Source organism: Tribolium madens, unplaced genomic scaffold (genome assembly GCF_015345945.1).
Source record: "Tribolium madens isolate multiple individuals breed KSU strain unplaced genomic scaffold, Tmad_KSU_1.1 Scaffold_3;HRSCAF=73;Tcas5.2_LG2, whole genome shotgun sequence".
In the NCBI taxonomy this organism is placed as follows: Eukaryota; Metazoa; Arthropoda; class Insecta; order Coleoptera; family Tenebrionidae; genus Tribolium; species Tribolium madens.
The window spans coordinates 12,228,244-12,246,539 of record NW_025401006.1 but is presented as its reverse complement, the minus strand read 5'-3'; the positions used below and the strand labels follow the sequence as shown (position 1 = coordinate 12,246,539).

General features: G+C 29.4%; 3 protein-coding genes across 6 annotated transcripts in view; 2 read left to right on the top strand and 1 right to left on the bottom strand.

The window, feature by feature from the left end:
* Positions 1 to 1,501: 1,501 nt before the first annotated feature.
* On the top strand, positions 1,502 to 12,950 carry LOC123007719 (serine/threonine-protein kinase Nek8). Its single transcript, XM_044403137.1, has 11 exons — positions 1,502 to 1,592; positions 1,639 to 2,126; positions 5,703 to 5,831; positions 5,881 to 6,047; positions 6,093 to 6,350; positions 6,399 to 6,526; positions 9,427 to 9,562; positions 9,610 to 9,925; positions 9,974 to 10,185; positions 10,236 to 10,386; positions 12,878 to 12,950. The coding sequence occupies exons 1-11, from the start codon at positions 1,538 to 1,540 to the stop codon at positions 12,941 to 12,943; spliced, it is 2,106 nt and encodes a 701-aa protein (XP_044259072.1). The 5' UTR covers positions 1,502 to 1,537; the 3' UTR covers positions 12,944 to 12,950.
* LOC123007145 (non-homologous end-joining factor 1-like) lies at positions 12,922 to 17,059 on the bottom strand. 4 transcript variants are annotated; one of them, XM_044402233.1, is made up of 6 exons: positions 16,687 to 17,059; positions 16,444 to 16,638; positions 16,257 to 16,395; positions 16,066 to 16,207; positions 13,772 to 14,213; positions 13,151 to 13,724 (listed from the first exon to the last, which is right to left on the bottom strand). In XM_044402233.1, exons 1-6 carry the CDS (start codon positions 16,825 to 16,827, stop codon positions 13,200 to 13,202), a joined length of 1,584 nt encoding a protein of 527 aa, XP_044258168.1. In that variant the 5' UTR covers positions 16,828 to 17,059; the 3' UTR covers positions 13,151 to 13,199. The 4 variants fall into 4 exon arrangements, with proteins under 4 accessions (XP_044258171.1, XP_044258168.1, XP_044258170.1 ...); XM_044402235.1 differs by having other exon boundaries at positions 13,596 to 13,730; positions 16,687 to 17,057; XM_044402236.1 differs by lacking the exons at positions 13,151 to 13,724; positions 13,772 to 14,213 and adding an exon at positions 12,922 to 13,091 and having other exon boundaries at positions 16,687 to 17,052.
* Positions 17,060 to 17,468: 409 nt separating this feature from the next.
* LOC123007199 overlaps positions 17,469 to 18,296 on the top strand; it is a 12,723-nt gene continuing 11,895 nt past the window's right edge. Inside the window, 3 exon segments of the mRNA XM_044402341.1 lie at positions 17,469 to 17,694; positions 17,742 to 17,936; positions 17,983 to 18,121. Coding sequence (XP_044258276.1) covers positions 17,554 to 17,694; positions 17,742 to 17,936; positions 17,983 to 18,121 — 475 coding nt within the window. The 5' untranslated portion in view covers positions 17,469 to 17,553.

Here is an 18,296-nt window from a genome sequence, read left to right as displayed (position 1 = left end):
TAAAATAATTATGGCAGATAGTAGGTTGGAATAATAGTAGATCATATGTATTAAATGGGTTATGGGTAAAAATTTAAAATGATACTTATGAGGCACAGCAAACGCCAAAAAAGTAACAGTTTTGTCTATTTTTTTAATAGTTTATATTTAGGTAATTGTAATGTATTTTTTTAAAGTCATAAAAGATAACATAACTTCTCGTAGATGAAATGCACAAAAAATAGGACCATAAATAAGACCTACACTTCAAGATTTTAAGTCTACTACAAAAAATAAATTTTGAATACATATCTAAATATTAAATAAATTGTATTGTATTTTATAAGTCGTGTCACAGTCAGTGTTGATTCAGGAACTTCTTCGTTATCATAAAAATAGTTATTTTTGTTTCAAATATTTACTTAAAATACCCTAGAATCAGTGCTGTTTCCGGACGAGGCGAAGCCGAGTCTGAAACAACAGATGAGCCCGCAAAAACTTTTTAGACGTATTACAAACATCTTTTTTGTTAAAGCTACCAAAATCACATTCAAACCTCTAATTACGTGTGATTAATTTCTGAAAATGGTACTTAACTGAAAATAAAAACCTACCTAAAATAACCATTTTTAGCAGCATTTACAAAAATAACTTCTAGTAACTTTTACTTTTAACTGTAGTAATAGCTTTTAAAAGCATATTATACTTTGTGAGACAAACAAATGTTTTCTTTTCTCAAATACGAAAATCTTTTATAGCTAACATAATTTGTCATAATTTTCCATTTAATATGAAAGTAAGAACTTCTCCGGAGGTTGTAATTTTCTTCAATTTCTACCTACTTTTCGATGTTTCGTTAACGTTTACCTACACTGTCAAAATTCTTCATACACATGACTTAATATAATTTCATTTTCGTATCAATACTTTTTATTATATGTATTTTTTAAACAATCACTTTAAAATGTTGATTCCTAACCAGCTTGAAGATCTGGAAATGGAAATATAACATTATTTCCCTTGGTTGGGAAGTAATTTAACTATGATTCTCAAGGTTTATGAACACAGCAAACGTCAAAAACTCAATTTTCTCTTCTAACTTTGACATCATTGACAGAAAAATTAATATTTTTTTACTGAAACAAAATGTGATTGTAAATTAAATATTGACATTTAGGTGCCTATTTTCCACCTCGATTGTAATATACTATTGACGAATCTGTAACTGTAATTACTATATTATCATTAACATAATATTATTAATTATTACTTTGTCTTTCTTTTAAAAACTACCTATACCCAAACTCAAAGTCCCTAAACGTTATTTTGCTTCAGATTGTTCCTAATTTGAAAAGTTGTTGATTTTAAACAAAAAACTTTCAAATTTACAAAAAATTGTTTACAAATCGGTATAAAAGTAAACATAAAAGCTCTATGTCTCTGTTTAATTCTCTCGCTCAATCAATTATTCACAAAATCTATCACGATCCATAATTGTTTCCATGGCATGCACTAATGTACACAAAATTACCGATTTATACCTCCGAATCACGCAAAAATGAACAGCAACAAGTTTTACGAAGATTACGAAAAATTGAAAACTGTAGGTCAAGGTACTGTAAATAAAACATTATGCTCGCTTTACATCATAATTCGTAGGAGCTTTTGGTACCGCGACATTATATCGCCGAATAGACGACGGAAAACAGGTCGTAATGAAAGAAGTTTTTCTCATGGATTTGGACAATTCTGAAAAAAAATCGGCTTTGAACGAAGTTGAAATTTTATCAAACTTGAACCACCCCAACATTATCAAGTATCTTGGAAGTTTCCAAAAGGAAGGCTCTTTGATAATTGCCATGGAATATGCAGATGGGGGCAACTTAGCCCAACTCATCAACGCAAAGAAAAATAAAAATGAGATTTTCACCGAGAAAAGCATCTTGAATATTGTTTCACAAATCAGTGCTGCCATCAGCTACATGCATATGAATAAAATCCTACACAGGGATTTGAAATCCGCGAATATTTTTTTAAACATGAATGGGAATGTCAAAGTTGGTGATTTTGGGATTTCTAAAATGTTGAATACTAGATCACAAGCGCAGACTGTAGTTGGTACCCCTTACTATCTCAGTCCTGAAATGGTAAGTTTTACAAAAGAGTAATTCCATCACTTTTAAAACTCATTGTTTCTGATTTTCGTAAATTTGAGATATGTGTAAAAATAAGTGACACGTATTTCACCGTTTTTTATTTTTTCAATGTATGTTGAAATGTACAAAATTAAGTACCTTGTAACAAAAAGAATTTTTATCTAAAGAACAAATCAACATATTGAAACGGTTTTTTTTAATAATAGATATAAGTAGCTTCACTACTGACGTAATAATACATGTATTCTAAAAAAAAACTTAAAAATATATTATTTAAACAAAAAAATAAACAATTAATTTTTAAAATACTCAAAAAAATATGTAAAAACTCTCACATTTTTACTATGACTTCACATAAGTTTCAAGACGGACGTTTTAAAAATGATTGAAAAAAAATTTTTTTTCAGCCTAAGATCGCCTGAAAGTTTAAATAGATAAATTACCAATTACCGTCACTAATAAACAGTTCTAAATAAAACACATTATTTCCAATAACTTATTAACATTTATTTTTCAAAAAATATCAATAATAAAAACAAATTCTTCGATTGAGTAAATATTTCACACATATTTCACATATTATGTTTTGCTACAGGGTGTGACAAAATTCCCGGACCAACGTGACATGGCATGTAAGGTAAGATACCAGGACCATGAAAAAAATGTTAAAAAATTCAATCTGTCAAAAAAAAATACAAATTTATTTTTTGAAATTTGACATTTTTTATGTCTATTAAATGATATTTATGATCTTATATGTTTTTTTATAATTATTTAATAAAGGTACAATAATTTTGACACAAATAACATTGGACAGAGTTACAATTTAGAGTTGTTTTGTTTCCTCTTCTAATAGCCTGTGCAAAAAAAAACATGGAAAATTATTTTTCCAACAGACACAAATATATTTTTAAACTGTAAGTAATATTAAAGTCAACTCCACAAATCGATAAATTTTATTTAGTCAAGTTGGGACATGTTTCGACACCCTTGCGCCATCATCAGTCATTGAAAATTGTTACACTTTAAAATAAAAAATAAAAAATTTACGAGATTAAAAAATTTAAATGTTCACTCTTAAAAATTTTTCCTGATTATCACAGGATTTAAAAATTATCGATTTGTGGAGTTGACTTTAATATTACTTACTGTTTAAAACTATAAAACATCCACTTTGGGAAGAAAATGGATCAAGTTCTACAAGAAACAAATATAGTCAAAGTGCAAAATTTAAACTCTCATAACTTCGAAATATTTATAGATAGATTTTTTTTACATTTTTTCCATGCTCCATGGTCCGGGACTTTTGATACACTCTGTATATCTAATCGACAAGTTGAAAGACTTTGCGATTTTTTAAATGATCGTTTTAGTCGAGCGAAGCTCAGAAAAGGTACGCGAAATCTACATACTTTTATTCTAATATCAGAAAATAGAATAAAAAAATATAGAGAGTACTCTTCCTCAACCGAAGAATTTGTTTTTTATTATTGATATTTTTTGAAAAATAAATGTTAATAAGTTATTGAAAATTATGTGTTTTCTTTAGAACAGTTTATTAGTGACGGTAATTGGTAATTTTTCTATTTAATTTCCAAGGAAACGCTACTCAAAAAAAATTTTTTTTCAGCCATTTTTAAAACGTCCGTCTTGAAACTTATGTGAAAACATAGTAAAAATATGAAAGTTTTTACATAAATTTTTTGAGAATTTTAAAAACCTGCGAATTGTTTATTTTTTGTTTAAACAACATATTTTTAAGTTATTTGTTAATAACAATTTTTTAGAATACATGTATTATTACGTCCGTAGTGTAACTACTTATATCTATTATTAAAAAAAATGTTTCAATATGTTGATTTGTTCTTTAGATAAAAATTCTTTTTGTTACGAGGTACTTAATTTTGTACATCCATGTTTTTTCAACATACATTGTAAAAATAAAAAACGGTAAAATACGTCACTTATTTTTACACGTTCTATAACATATCTCAAATTTACGAAAACCACAAATAGCGTAATGCAGATTTAAAACAGTGAAGTTTTTCCTTGTTACAGTAAAATTCGTCAATTTAAGACTTTTTGGATCAGAAACTCGTTAAATCATTCAAATTTAAATTTAAAACGACGATTTTTTTGCCTTGTTTCGGCAATATTCGTCGATTTAAGTAAGTTTATGGCACTGTTAAATCGCTCAGAAATTGCTGAAATAGCATAATGAGCAATTTTCAGCTTGTTTCCACAAAATCTATCAATTTAAAAAAGTTTTGGGTTCAAAAACATGTTAAATTGTTCAAAAATAACGTAACTCAAATTTAAAAAGTCGATTTTTTCCTTGTTTCGTAAAATTAGTCGATTTAAGAGTTTTTGACTCAAAAACGTGCCCATAAATGGCAGAAATAGCTTAATTCAAATATGAAGCGGCAATTTTTTGGTTTGTTTCATCAAAATTCCACGATTCAACTAAGTTTTTGGCTTAAAAAACGTGCCAAATCGCTTAGAAATAGCAAAGTACGGATTAAAGACGCCAATTTTTGGCTTTTTTCCCAAAATCTAGCAATTTAACAGAGTTTCTGACTCAAAAACATGTCAGATCGTTTAGAAATAGCGTAGTTTAAATTTTAAACAAGAATGTTTGGCCTTTATCGGGAAAATTCGTCAATTTAATAGAGTTTTTGGCTACAAAAACGTACTAAATCGCTCAAAAATGGTTCAAATGTTTTTATTTAAGAGAGTTTCTGTATCAAAAACATTTTTAAAATGTCCATCTTGAAACGTATGTGAAGATATAGTAAAAGTATAAAAGTTTTTACATAAATTCTTTGTAGTAATTCTTTATTTTTTTGTTTAAACAATATATTTTTAAATTATTTGTTAATAACAAATTTTTAGAACACATGTATTATTACGTCGGTAGTGTAGCTACTTATATATAATATTAAAAAAAAAATCGTTTCAATATGTTGATTTCTTCTTTGGATAAAAATTCTTTTTCTGTTTTTTCAACATACATTGAAAAAATAAAAAATGGTAAAATATTACTAATTTCACTTTTTTTTACACGTTCTATAACATACATACAGGGTGAATATAAAGTATGGAACCAAGCGGTTTTATTTTTTATTATTTGGCCCCAGAAAAAAATAATTAATATAAATTAATGTAATATAAAAACTGTGATCGTATTTTCAGAACGAAATTTTGTTTTGTTTTTGAGTTATGCGATTTTTTTTGTTAAAATTGCAATTTATGTGAAAATTTTTTTTTGAAAAAATTAAGTATAAAGCAGATAGTTGTAATCCTTAGAGTATAGCTTTTATGAGAAAAATGATTTTATAGTGGGTTGCCATTTAAAGGAAATTTCGAAAAATTTTATTCTTGTTAAATCTTCACATTTTTATAGTACTTTATCACTCATCAATTAGTTTTTTCAAAAAATAAATAGTTTAAGCAAAAAACGTTTGGTTCCATATTTTTTATTCACCTGGTATATCAAATTTACGAAAATCAGAAACATTGAGTTTTAAAAAGTGATGGAATTACTCAAAAATAAACTGATATTTCAAGTGCGAGGGGTCCGATTATAACGAAAAATCTGATATTTGGGCCATCGGGTGTATTCTCTACGAACTTGCATGTTTGAGGAAACCGTTCGAAGCCATGACACTACCAGTCCTTGTGCAAAAAATCACTGCTGTAAACCCCCCTAGTGGTTAAAACCGTGAAAAAATTGAATATTTTTCAGTGCGAATATTCCGAAATTCTTGAAATTTATTCAGATGAGCTGTCACAACTCGTGCACTCTATCCTCCAAAAAGACCCAAGTGCGAGGCCTTCAGCGAAGTATATCCACGATAATGTTATACCAAAAACAGTGAAAAAATTCGACTCCACTACTACGTTCAAAGTAGGGTAAGAATTGATTTAAAAAAAATACAGTTTTTACTAAAACTTTAGCGTTTCACGAGAACGCTCGATTCTCTACAAAATCACCAATTTCGGCGATGATCAAGAAATAATTCCCGAAGAATTACCCCACAAAACAATTATCGATTTTTCGATCGGTTTTGGTCATTATATTGTTGTCACTGTCGACCATTGTGTGTATACGTGGGGTGAAAATGATTTTGGACAGCTGGGGATAGACAGTGGGGCCCAAAAACGGGCTTTTGCCACGATAGTGAAGTCTTTGCAGCATGAGAAAATTATTCGGTTGTTGTTTTGGAACACTAAAGGGGTTGTAGAGTAAGGATTTGGTTTCAGATGTGCTGCTGGACGCAATTTTAGTATTTTTCTTAATACCGAAGGGTTTTTATTTAGTTGTGGGGAAGGACAACAAGGTTGTTTGGGGCATGGGAATTGGGATTCGGTGCAAACTCCCACAATAATAGGTAAGGAAAAGTTCTTCTCAAAACCAAAATCAGTTTTTGGTTACTTCAGACAAGTTTTTTATTTCATCTTTGAAACTTTACATTTAGTAATTTTCTATGTAAAAAAATTTCTTCAATTCGAATTTCAGAAAATGCAAATTAAGTGTTCCACTAAAACCATTAGTTGAAAAACTTAATGATCTGGTTACTTGTAATAATAATAAAAACAAGGTTACCCAAAATCCGTCCACCTACACAAGTTTATTGTAGTCCAAAAAATGTTCTAAATCGCTCAATAATTTTTTTTAAAACGACAATTTTTTCTCATGTTTCGGCACAAATCGTCAATTTAAGCAAGTTTCTGGCTCAAAAACGTACTAAATCGGTCGCAAATAGGCAAATAGATGAGTAAAATGACCATTTTTTGTCTCAAAAACTTGCTAAGTCGTTCAGAAATAGCGTAATTCAGATTTAAAACAACAATTTTTGGGCAATTTAAGACAATTTTTGGCTTTTAAATTGTTCATAAATCCATAAATTATTCATTAAATTCGGCGATTTAAGAAAATTTCTAACTCAAAAACTTGCTAAGTCGTTCAAAAATAGCCTAATTTAAATTTAAAACGACAATTTCGGCCCAAAAAACGTGCTAAATTTTCCGGAAATAGCCTTATTTAGATTTTAAACCACGATTTTTGGCTTTGTTTCGGCAAAATTCGTCAATCTAAAACAGTTTCTGGCTCATAAAACCCTTAAAAAGCTGAAATAGGAAACGTCAACGTCGTTTTTTCATAAAAATTCACAAATTTTCTAAAGTTTCTGGCTTAAAAACATGCTAAACCGTTCAGAAATAGCGTAATGCAGATTAAAAACGATAATGTTTTTGCTTGTTTCAGTAAAATTCGTCAATTTTTGGTTCAAAAACTTGCTAAATCGTTGAAATTAAGATTTAAAAAAAACGACGATTTTTTGGCTTGTTTCGGCAATATTCATCGATTTAAGTAGATTTTTGGCACTGTTAAATCGCTCATCAGAAATTGCTGAAATAGCAAAATGCGCAATTTTCAGCGTGTTTCCGTAAAATCTATCAATTTAAAATAAAAGAATTTAGGGTTAAAAAACATGTTAATTTGTTCATAACGTAACTCAAATTTAAAAAGACTTTTTTTCGGTAAAATTAATCAATTTAAAAAATTTTCACTCAAAAATGTGCTAATAAATGGCCGAAATAACTTAATTTAAATATGAAGCGGCAATTTTTTGGTTTGTTTCATCAAAATTCGACGATTTAACTAAGTTTCGGGCTTAAAAAAGGTGCTAAATCGCTTAGAAATAGCATAGTATGGATTAAAAACGACAATTTTTTGGGCTTTTTCCCGAAAATCTAACAATTTAGGAGAGTTTCTGGCTCAAAAACATGCCAAATCGTTCAAAAATTGCGTAATTTAAATTTAAATCGACGATGTTTGGACTTGTTTCGGTAAAATTCGTCAATTTAAGAGAGTTTTTAGCTCATAAAGAGCTGAATTAGCGTAATTTGGATTTAAAATAATGATTTTTTGCATTATTTCGAAAAAATTCACAACTTTAGACTTTTTTTTCCAAAAATTTGCAAAATTTCTGGTCAGAAATAGCGTAATTCTGATTTAAAACAACGATTTTTGGATTTGTTTCGCCAAAATTCGTCAATTTATTTAAGAGAGTTTTTGGCCCAAAAGAGTTTGAAATATTCAAATTCGAATTGAAAACGATAATTTTTTGCCTTGTTGCGGCAAAATTCGTCGATTTAAATAAGTTTTTGACTACAAAAACGTACTAAATTGCTCAAAAATGTTTGAAATATTTCAATTTAAGAGTTTCTGGATCGAAAACACGCTAAATCGTTCAGGAATAGCGTAATACAGATTAAAGACAATGATGTTTTTCCTTTTTTCAGTAAAATTCGTCAATTTAAGGGTTTTTGTATCAAAAAATTGCTAAATCATTCAAATTTAGATTTAAAACAACGATTTTTTGCATTGTTTCGGCAATATTCGTCGATTTAAGTAAGTTTCTGGCACTGTTAAATCGCTCAAAAATTGCTGAAATAGCAAAATGCGTAATTTTCAGCTTGTTTCGGCAAAATCTATCAATTTAAAAGAATTTCTGGTTCAAAAATAACGTAACTCAAATTCAAAAAGACGTTTTTTTCTTGTTTCTATAAAATTAGTCAATTTAAGAGTTTTTCACTCGAAAACATGTTCATAAATGGCTGAAGTAGCCTAATTCAGGTATAAAGCGGCCATTTTCTCGTTTGTTTCATCAAAATTCGACGATTTGAATAAGTTTCTGGCTTAAAAACGTGCTAAATCGCTTAAAAATAGCATAATTTAAATTTAAACCAACGATGTTAAGACTTGTTTCGGTATAATTCTTCAATTTAAGAGAGTTTTTAGCTCATAAAGGGCTGTAATAGCGTAATTTGGATTTAAAATGATGATTTTTTGCATTATTTAGAAAAAATTATCAACTTTAGACTTTTTAATCCAAAAACTAGCTAATTTAAATTTAAAACAACGTTTTTTTGCCTTATTTCGGCAATATTCGGTCGATTTAAGTAAGTTTCTAGTCAGAAATAGAGATTTTTGGACTTGTTTCGGCAAAATTCATCAATTTGAGAATGTTTTTGAAGCTCATAAATGGCTGAAATAGTGTAATTCAGAATTGAAACAACGATTTTTTTTATTAGTTATTTCATCAAAATTCCAAAAACCAAACTATATATAAAATAAACTAAAAAAAAGTGATCAGAAGAAGGAAAAAACATTATGTATTAAGAATAACAAAAAAAATCAATTTTTTACAAAAGACATTATCAATAGCAAAAAATCGAATCTTTTTGCTTTTTTTTCGTTCATAATTCATAATAATTACCATTTCAGAGGCACTAAAGCAAGAAAAAATTGTAAAAATGAGCTGCGGTGACGAACATGTAGTTGCCTTATCAACAGACGGCAAAGTTTTCACTTGGGGCTCCTCCAAAAAGGGGCAACTTGGCCAAGGTCACATGCAATACAGGTACCAAAAATTTTCATTCTACCACAACCCAAATAACTCATTTCCAGATGCTCTCCTCTTGCAATAAAACTCCTCAATTTGACGAAAATCAAAGACTTGTTTTGTGGCGAAAACGAAACTGTTTTACTGACAATCAACGGCCAAATTCTAGTGAGTGGTTTTAACAACTACCGGAAACTTGGAGTTGCAGACCAAGAAAAAATAACTCTATTCACTCCTGTCCCAATAAGAGAAAAAATCAAATTCGTCTCAATTGGTCCAAACCATATAATGTTGCTCTCGGAAAACGGTGTAGCAATTGCATTAGGCCGAAACCCAGAAAGTACCAAACCCCAAACAATCAAATTACAAAATAAAATCACAGTTTGTTGTTTCACTTTTTAATTGTTTGTGATTTAAATAATTTTTTAGATGATTGCGTGCGGACTCAACTTTACTGTAGCAGCCGATAGTCGAAATGTCCTGTGGTTTTGGGGCTCCTCTTATAAAACGTACAGAAATGGGCCCCAAAAAGGCAACTCTGTTCTTCCTCTCACCAAAAATCAACACGATCAAACTATGATAATTAAAGATTTTGGTCAGAGTTTTGATCAATATGTGAAGATTCCTCGCCCTATACTGGCGTAATGACTTAAAAAATTTAAAATAAAACTGATAAAGTGGCATTTTGTAGGTTTTATGCGTCTCAAAGTAATATTAAAACAGGAAATGTCATTTATATGGGGGACATAAAAATAAAATGTAATAATCTGTATATGTTAGCGCACACTACAGCGCCTCCTCCTATCACACAGTTCACCGATAAAGATATTAATAAAGACCCAGTAAGTACTATTCCAAAAAATTAAAGGAACAAAAATACCCTAAATTTATTGGTGATTTTTGAAAGGCTTGATTTTTTCATCAAAAATAGTCATCTCAAAAACTATGAGTCCTAGATCAAAGACGCATTCTCCGGTTAATTTTACAAATAGTAGGTACTAGATTTTCATGGGAATCAAAAAATTTTGATTTTTTGGTCATAATCGGATATAGTGCTTATGCTTCTAGCCTTATTCTTAACTTTATTACTCAATATCTCAAAAACTATGCATCGTAGAGTATTTTAACCTGTTGCATCGTGTTCAGCGAGTAATTTTACGTCTAGAAAACCATTTCAAGCGTTTTTACGACTTAAAGTAAATTGACTATTTTTACGATTTACCACACCTTCAAAAATTCCAAAAAATCATAATTTTTTAAACTTGACTCAATAATAACGTTTTATGCGCTTCTTGTCTTTAAGACCTCTAGAAATGTAAAAAAAAATGTTAAATGGATCAATTTTAAAGTTAAATTTTTTTTGGATTTTTGTCGAGATTTTGGTCGATTTTGCAAATGCAAATTAAGTGTTCGACTAAAACCATCATTAGTTGAAAAAAATAATGATCTGCTTACTTGTAATAATAATAAAAACTAAGTTACTCAAAATCCGTCAACTTAAACAAGTTTATTGTGGCCCAAAAAACGTGCTAAATCGCTCGCAAATAGGCAAATAGATGAGTAAAATGACTATTTTTTGGCTCAAAAACTTGCTAAGTCGTTCAGAAATAGCGTAATTCAGATTTAAAACAAAAATTTTTGGAATTGTTTTGGCAATTTAAGACAGTCTTTGGCTCAAAAATTGGCCACAAATCCATAAAGGGCTGAATCTTTTTTATTAAAATTCGTCAATTTAAAAAAAATTCTAACTCAAAAACTTGCTAAGTCGTTCAGAAATAGCCTAATTTAGATTTAAAACGACGATTTGTTACGTTGTTTTGACAACATTAGTCGATTTAAAAGTAAGTTTTTGGCCCAAAAAACCAGCGAATCTTTTGGAAATTCTTTTGGCTTCATTTGGATTTTAAACCACGATTTTTGACTTTGTTTCGGCAAAAACCTAAAATAGGAAACGCCGACGTCTTTTTTTCATGAAAATTATCAAATTTTCTTAAGTTTCTGTCTTAAAAATATGAAACCGTTCAGAAATAGCGTAATGCAGATTAAAAACGATGATGTTTTTCCTTGTTTCAGTAAAATTCGTCAATTTAAGAATTTTTGGATCAGAAACTCGCAAATTTAGATTTAAAACGATTTTTTGTCTTGTTTCGGCAAAGTTGAAAAAATTAATGATCTGCTTACTTGTAATAATAATAAAAACTAAGTTACTCAAAATCCGTCAACTTAAACAAGTTTATTGTGGCCCAAACGTTCTAAATCGCTCAATAATTTTTTTTTAAAACGACAATTTTTTTCTCGTGTTTCGGCACAAATTGTTAATTTAAGCAGGTTTCTGGCTCAAAAAACGTGCTAAACGGCTCGCAAATAGGCAAATAGATGAGTAAAATGACCATTTTTTGTCTCAAAAACTCGCGAAATAGCGTAATTCAGATTTAAAACAAAAATTTTTGGGGTTGTTTCCGCAATTTAAGACAATTTTTTTTTCAAAAATTCCAAAAAATCATAATTTTTTAAACTTGACTCAATAACGTTTTATGCACTTTTTTGTCTTTAAGACCTCTAGAAATGTAAAAAACGTTAAATGAATCAATTTTAAAGTAAAAAATTTTTTGAATTTTTCTCAAATCGACCAAGATTTTTGGCACCCGGAGCGGTCTGTAGCCAATAACTCCGGACTTATTGGTAATAACCTCTTATATTTGGTACCGATGGAAATCAAATTTAATTTTCTATCATATACCAAAAAGATCAGTGTTTTATGATAGATAGTTATCGAGAAAATTTCTGATAGTCAAAAATATCAAAAATATAAATTCGACTACAACTTCAAAACTATTACGAATTTTGCAGTTTTCTTGACCCCAATCGATTCCCCGGAACATTTTACATACGTCTAGGTCAAAATATTATATCAAATTTGTTAACAAATGCAAAAATTCAAAAAAATCATAATTTTTAAAACTTGACCCAATAACGTTTTATGCACTTTTTTGAGTCTTTAAGACCTCTAGAAATGTAAAAAACGTTATGGATCAATTTTAACAAACAACTATAAAGCAATATTGTAAACAAGTTGAATCAAAATCGTTTTTTCCTAATTTTGATAAAAGCTACACAATTTTCAGAAACAATACACTTGTTCCTTTTATTCTTTTGTAAAACTTTAATCAATCGTTCCGAGAAAACGGTTTTTTCACTGAGATATGGCCTTCCAAAAATCAAAAAAATTTAGAAATTTAGAAATTTAGAAATTTTTTTGTTCCTTCATTTTTTTGGGGAAGTGATTTTAAGGAAAAATTATTTTTCTCAAAGATGTTTTTTTCTGTTGTTTAGATGTCACAAGTGGGTGGTACGACTGCAGCTCCAACTACGTCAACAAGTTTGCCAAACATGGTTTAATCTCTCAGTAATAAGCACATAATACATACAGTTGTTACTAATAATAAATTAATTGTTGTAGTTAATGCCTTTACCCTTTTTGGTGACGGTTTTAGAGGAATAAACTATTCTTTTACGTTTTATGTCATTCCACGGATCCTTCTTCACACTGAAATTAAAAAGAAGTTTTACTAGTAGCTTAAAAAACTGTTAAAATAAAATCACAAATTTAATAAAAAACTTTATTCAATCACAAACATACAATACAACAAAAATCTTAACAAAAATGCTCCTTAATCTCAACTTTGAAGTCTAACGAATCAGCGAGAGGATCACGCTCCTTGGCAATCCTTTCCGACACTTTGGCAAATAAAATTGACGTATCGCGAAAACAGTTTCCTGTATATTCTTTCGAATCAATCTTTTCCGAATCTTTCGCAAATAAAATGGACGTGTTACGAAAACAATGTCCTGTGTACTCTTTAGGATTTGGTAATTTTAAATAAGTGGCAATTTCTCGCGGCATGCTACCCATTCTATGTACACCTATCACCTGCGCACGTGGTTTCCCATGCCAATAGCTGAAAAAGAACCTATCCGACTTACAATGAACCGGCCGATTGCTTGTGTATTTTCGGACAATATTTAAATGTTCGGATATTACAAAAAACCTCGACTTCTTTGACACAGTCGCGGGTAAATTGACTAAAATTTTACTCCCCACATCTTCAACATGACCAGTTTTTAAATTAAGAAGATCATCGCAACTACAAGCACCGGCAATCCCGAAAATTAACACAACCTAAAACTGAAATTAAATACTTTGGTGCGAAACTGTCACCCTCTTACTTTCGTTGATAAATACTTATAGTCTGGGGCTTCCAATAAAAATTTTCGAACTTGTTCTTTTTTAAAAACTTTTGTTTTCTTCGGTTTGTAACCATCGGCTTGGCGTTTTAAAAAAGCCCGGAGTTGGGTGTATTCTCCTATATTCAAGTTAAATTTTTCACTTAGTGTAGTTTTTAACATTGAATAGATTGACCACAACGATGAAGATTTGTATTTTTTCGATGAGTGGATAAAGTACGTTAATAATTCGTTTTCTGAGAACGATGATATTTTATTTTCCCTGCGATAATCCATAAATCGACGATAAGTTAGTTCGTAAATTTTTTTTGATTTTGCAGGCAATAAATTAAAATCTAGGGTTTTTCGGTCTTTAGTGGTGGGTAACATGACATCTTCAACTTCATGGACATCCATCAGGAGTTTAACACTCGGAGAAAAATTCCTGAGTCACCAAAAATTGCCACTTTAAAATTATCATCAGTTTTATTTAATATTACAATTTATGTAAGAAAATGTGAGAAAAAAAATTAAAAAACAGTCTTAGTTTTGGAATTACATATTTCGTTTCTTTTTTTACTGTACAACGCGTCTCAGAAATAAGCACATTAATTTTAACCGGTGACACATCTCCTCAAGAACAATGCAAAAGTATCTCGAAATAAAATTAATGAAAAATCGAATAAAAAAATTTAATTTCCTCATTCAAAAACATCAGAATAACCCCACCTCTAACTCTTCTATCTTTGTCAAAACAAAAAATTGGTCCATTTCATGTTGAAATACTACCGGTAGTGGAGCACATTTTAACAATTTCTTTTCTTTGCAGATTCTATGTTATTTTATTAAAATATTTCATATCATGAAGTTTGAAAATTCTTTTTCCTAGGCACGAAAGATAACAATTTAATTTATCTGTCAAATTTTTTTATACTATATTATGAGAATAACTATCAAATTAATAATCTCAGCATTAATTTTATTAATTCTAAAAATTGACTAAAAAAATATTTTTTTTCAGTTTCGTAGGAAAAATAATGTACAAAACTCGATGAAAAATGTCTAATGCACTCGTGGGACTTCTGACTCCCCACCTGTGCGTTATTTGTCACTTTTCGCGCTCGTTATGTAATATACTATTAATAGATGCAGAAGTAAAACAATAATTAACCTCTTTTACGATAAAAATAAAATAATAATACTTCCAACTTAAGTAAACTCAGCTAAGTAATTAATCACTGTAATAATAAATTCCATAACAAAAATAATAGTTGTAAATTACGACATATTACGCCAACATTAAGTAAGGTTATATTCTTCAACAAGTAGTGAAAAAATGTTATATAACACACGGAAGAGAAGATTTTTATAGCCTCACTCGATGCTACGCATAAACAGCTCGACTATGGAAAATTTCTCTACTGTGATGTAATATACTATTTATTGTTGAAATAATAAACATTAAACTTAATTATTTATATGAATTATCTCAATATCAATATTATTGATTCTAAAAACAGACTAAAATTTTTTCTTCAGTTTCGTAGGAAAAATTATGTGGAAAGTGTCTAATGCACTCGTGGGGCTTCTGACTCCCCACCCTTGCGTTATTTGTCACTTTTTCCGGACTCGTTATGTAATATACTATTAATAATAGATTCAGAAGTAAAAAAATGGTTAACGTCTTTTAAAATAAGAATAAAATAATACTTCCAACTTAAGTTAACTCAGCTAAGTAATTAATTACTGAAATAATAAATTACATAACAAAAATGATAGTTGTGAATTACATTTTACATCAACATACCCATTAAGTAAGGTTATTTTTCTCATAAAAGCTATACTCTAAGGATTACAACTATCTGCTTTATATTTATTTTTTTCAAAAAAATTTTTTCACATAAATTGCAATTTTGACAAAAAAAATCGCATAACTCAAAAACAAAACAAAATTTCGTTCTGAAAATACCATCACATTTTTTATATTACTTTAATTAATTATTATTAATTATTATTTTCTGGAGGCAAATGATTAAAACTAAAACCGCTTGGTTCCATACTTTATATTCACCCTGTATGTTTTTATAGCCTCGCTCGATGCTACGCATAAACAGTTCGGCTTTAGAGAATCTCTTCTCTACTATGATATAATATACTATTTATTGTTGAAATAATAGACATTAAACTTATTATTTATATCAATTATTTGTTTTTAAATAATTATTGCGTTTTCTAAAAAATGTCGTGTTTGTGGTTAAAAATAATGTACTTATTTCCGGAACAGCCTGTATACTTACTCTTCAATTGTGGCCTCAATGTTGCCATGTTGGCTAACGAAACTGTTCCAAAACGTTTCGTTGTGCCCAAAGACACCCATCATTGATTTATCATCAATACTATTCAGTTTCTCTTCATCAAACTTTTCAGTAATTAAATCATCTGAAGTAAAGTTAATAAATGATTTGTGTTACTACAGTTAAGAAGTTACCTCTCGAAATGACACCTTTCTCAAGCTTATATTCCTCCAACTCTCTATCTTTCTTTTGAAGTAAATTCATTAACATATTTTGACGTTCTTCTAAATGCTTCACTGTTTGAATTAAGGGTACTGTAATTTCTTTTAAGAACTAAAAATAAAAGTTGTTGATTTGAATGGCATCAATGATCAGACCTACAGTTTCTGATGATGATTTGTGAAAATTAAACTTAAACTTTATTTTATATTCTGATTTAATGGAGTTTAGGAGCAGTTTTAGCCCCTCATCAGCTTCCGAAATTTCAATATCAGTGAGGTCAGAAATGCTGTTGATAGCCTCAGTAACTTCAGTCACAATTTCATCTACTTTAACATCAAACAAAGGGTTAGCTTCCTGGAATTTTAGAGAAAACATAAAAATATTACAGACATGTTGATATACCTGAAATTGTAGCAAAAGGTCATCTTTGGAGATTTCTTGCACCCATATGTTTTGGAAATCAGTTAAGACAAGTCGCAGGTTGGTATCTTGGACAACTTTAATCATGTACAAATTCGCCCCATGCTGAAAAGTTTTCCACATTGTTTTTGTAACTGTTAGAACTTGTTAGAACAATTGAACCCCACTTTCTCTATGACTTTCTAAAGTAAACAAGCCTACTATATGATTAAAATAGTAGTTTATTTGAGTTTTGTGGCTGAACATACAATGTAAAATTAAATTTGCTACATTTTTAATCAGCACTAAAAGATATAAGGGCAAATATGTGTGGCCTATTTCTGAAAAATTGATCAATTTCTCCAAAATTTTAAGTAGGCCAAAAGAAATTTTTTTGACAAAATAACTACCATTAACAGTAGATTATTTGTAGAAATTTCTTTTATTACTGCACATGCAATGTAAAATTAAGTTTGTCAAATTTATGATTTTAATGTTTATTGCTAGAAGACTTTAACTTATTTTTGCAAATATGTGCTTCTCTAAAACAATTGCATTCGGGTAGATCTAAAAATCTTTTTTTTGGACAAAACAACTACCACACAAAAGAGTTTTTATGCTACTGAACATGCAATGCTAAATTTAATCACTGAAGAAATTTTTAACTTATTTTTGCAAATATGTGTCCGAATTCTAAGAGATTGTTAAAATTTTACAACTCTTGGCATTTCGATGAGTAGGTCCAATGCTTTATTCGTCAAAATAACTACGAATAGTTACGTGAAAAAAAAGTAGGCTTGATATTTCTAAAGGTGAGGTTAGGTTCTTGCGAAAACAGTAAATATTTATAAAAAAAAATTCTACAAAAAAATGTGGAAAACATTCCAATATGAGACCAATTTGTACATGATCAAAATAGTCGAAATTGACAATCTCAGACTCGTCCTGACTGATTTTCAAAATATTTGGGTGCAAGACATTTCAAAACATGAACTTTTGCACCAGTTTCAAGTATGTAACAAGCAAGTCTAAGCAATATATTTTTATTTAAATTCCAGGAAGCTAACCCCTTGTTTGACATTAAAGTAGATGAAGTTGTGTGTGAAGTGATCGAGATCATTAATAAAATTTCTGACCCCATTAACATTGAAATATTAGAAACTGATGAGGGGCTCCATCTGCTCTTAAACTCAATAAAATCGGGAGACATAACACAGTTTAAATTTAATTTACGAAAGTCGACATCAGAAACCGTATGTGATGATTGGTGTAAACACACAAGCTTAAATATTTTTTTAGTTTTTTAAAGAAATTACAATGCCGTTGATTCAAACAGTGAAACACTTAGAGGAACGTCAAAATGTGTTAATTAATTTACTTCAAAAAAAAGATATAGAGTTGGAGGAATATCAACTTGAGAAAGGCCTAATTTCGAGAAGTAACTTTTATATAGGGTGTCCGAAAAAAATATTAAAAGATTCTGGGGGGTGATACCTTAGGTCAAGATAGAAAAAAAGTTTCTATGGAACTATGTCCGGAAACGCCTCCTAAGGAAGTTAGAGCGATAAATTGAAAAAAATCACTATGTTATGTATAGTCCAAAATTGGACCCC

Bases quoted from the DNA above. Each gene is read 5' to 3' on its own strand.
- LOC123007719 (XM_044403137.1), top strand. From the start codon at position 1,538: ATGAACAGCAACAAGTTTTACGAAGATTACGAAAAATTGAAAACTGTA. The intron at 10,186-10,235 runs GTAATGACTTAA...GGCATTTTGTAG, and splicing joins ATTCCTCGCCCTATACTGGC to GTTTTATGCGTCTCAAAGTA. The intron at 10,387-12,877 runs GTAAGTACTATT...TCTGTTGTTTAG, and splicing joins AAGATATTAATAAAGACCCA to ATGTCACAAGTGGGTGGTAC.
- LOC123007145 (XM_044402233.1), bottom strand. From the start codon at position 16,827: ATGTGGAAAACTTTTCAGCATGGGGCGAATTTGTACATGATTAAAGTT. The intron at 16,208-16,256 runs GTAACTTCTTAA...ACTTTACTTCAG, and splicing joins GAAAGGTGTCATTTCGAGAG to ATGATTTAATTACTGAAAAG. The intron at 14,214-16,065 runs GTAAGTATACAG...TTGGTGACTCAG, and splicing joins ATTGAGGCCACAATTGAAGA to GAATTTTTCTCCGAGTGTTA.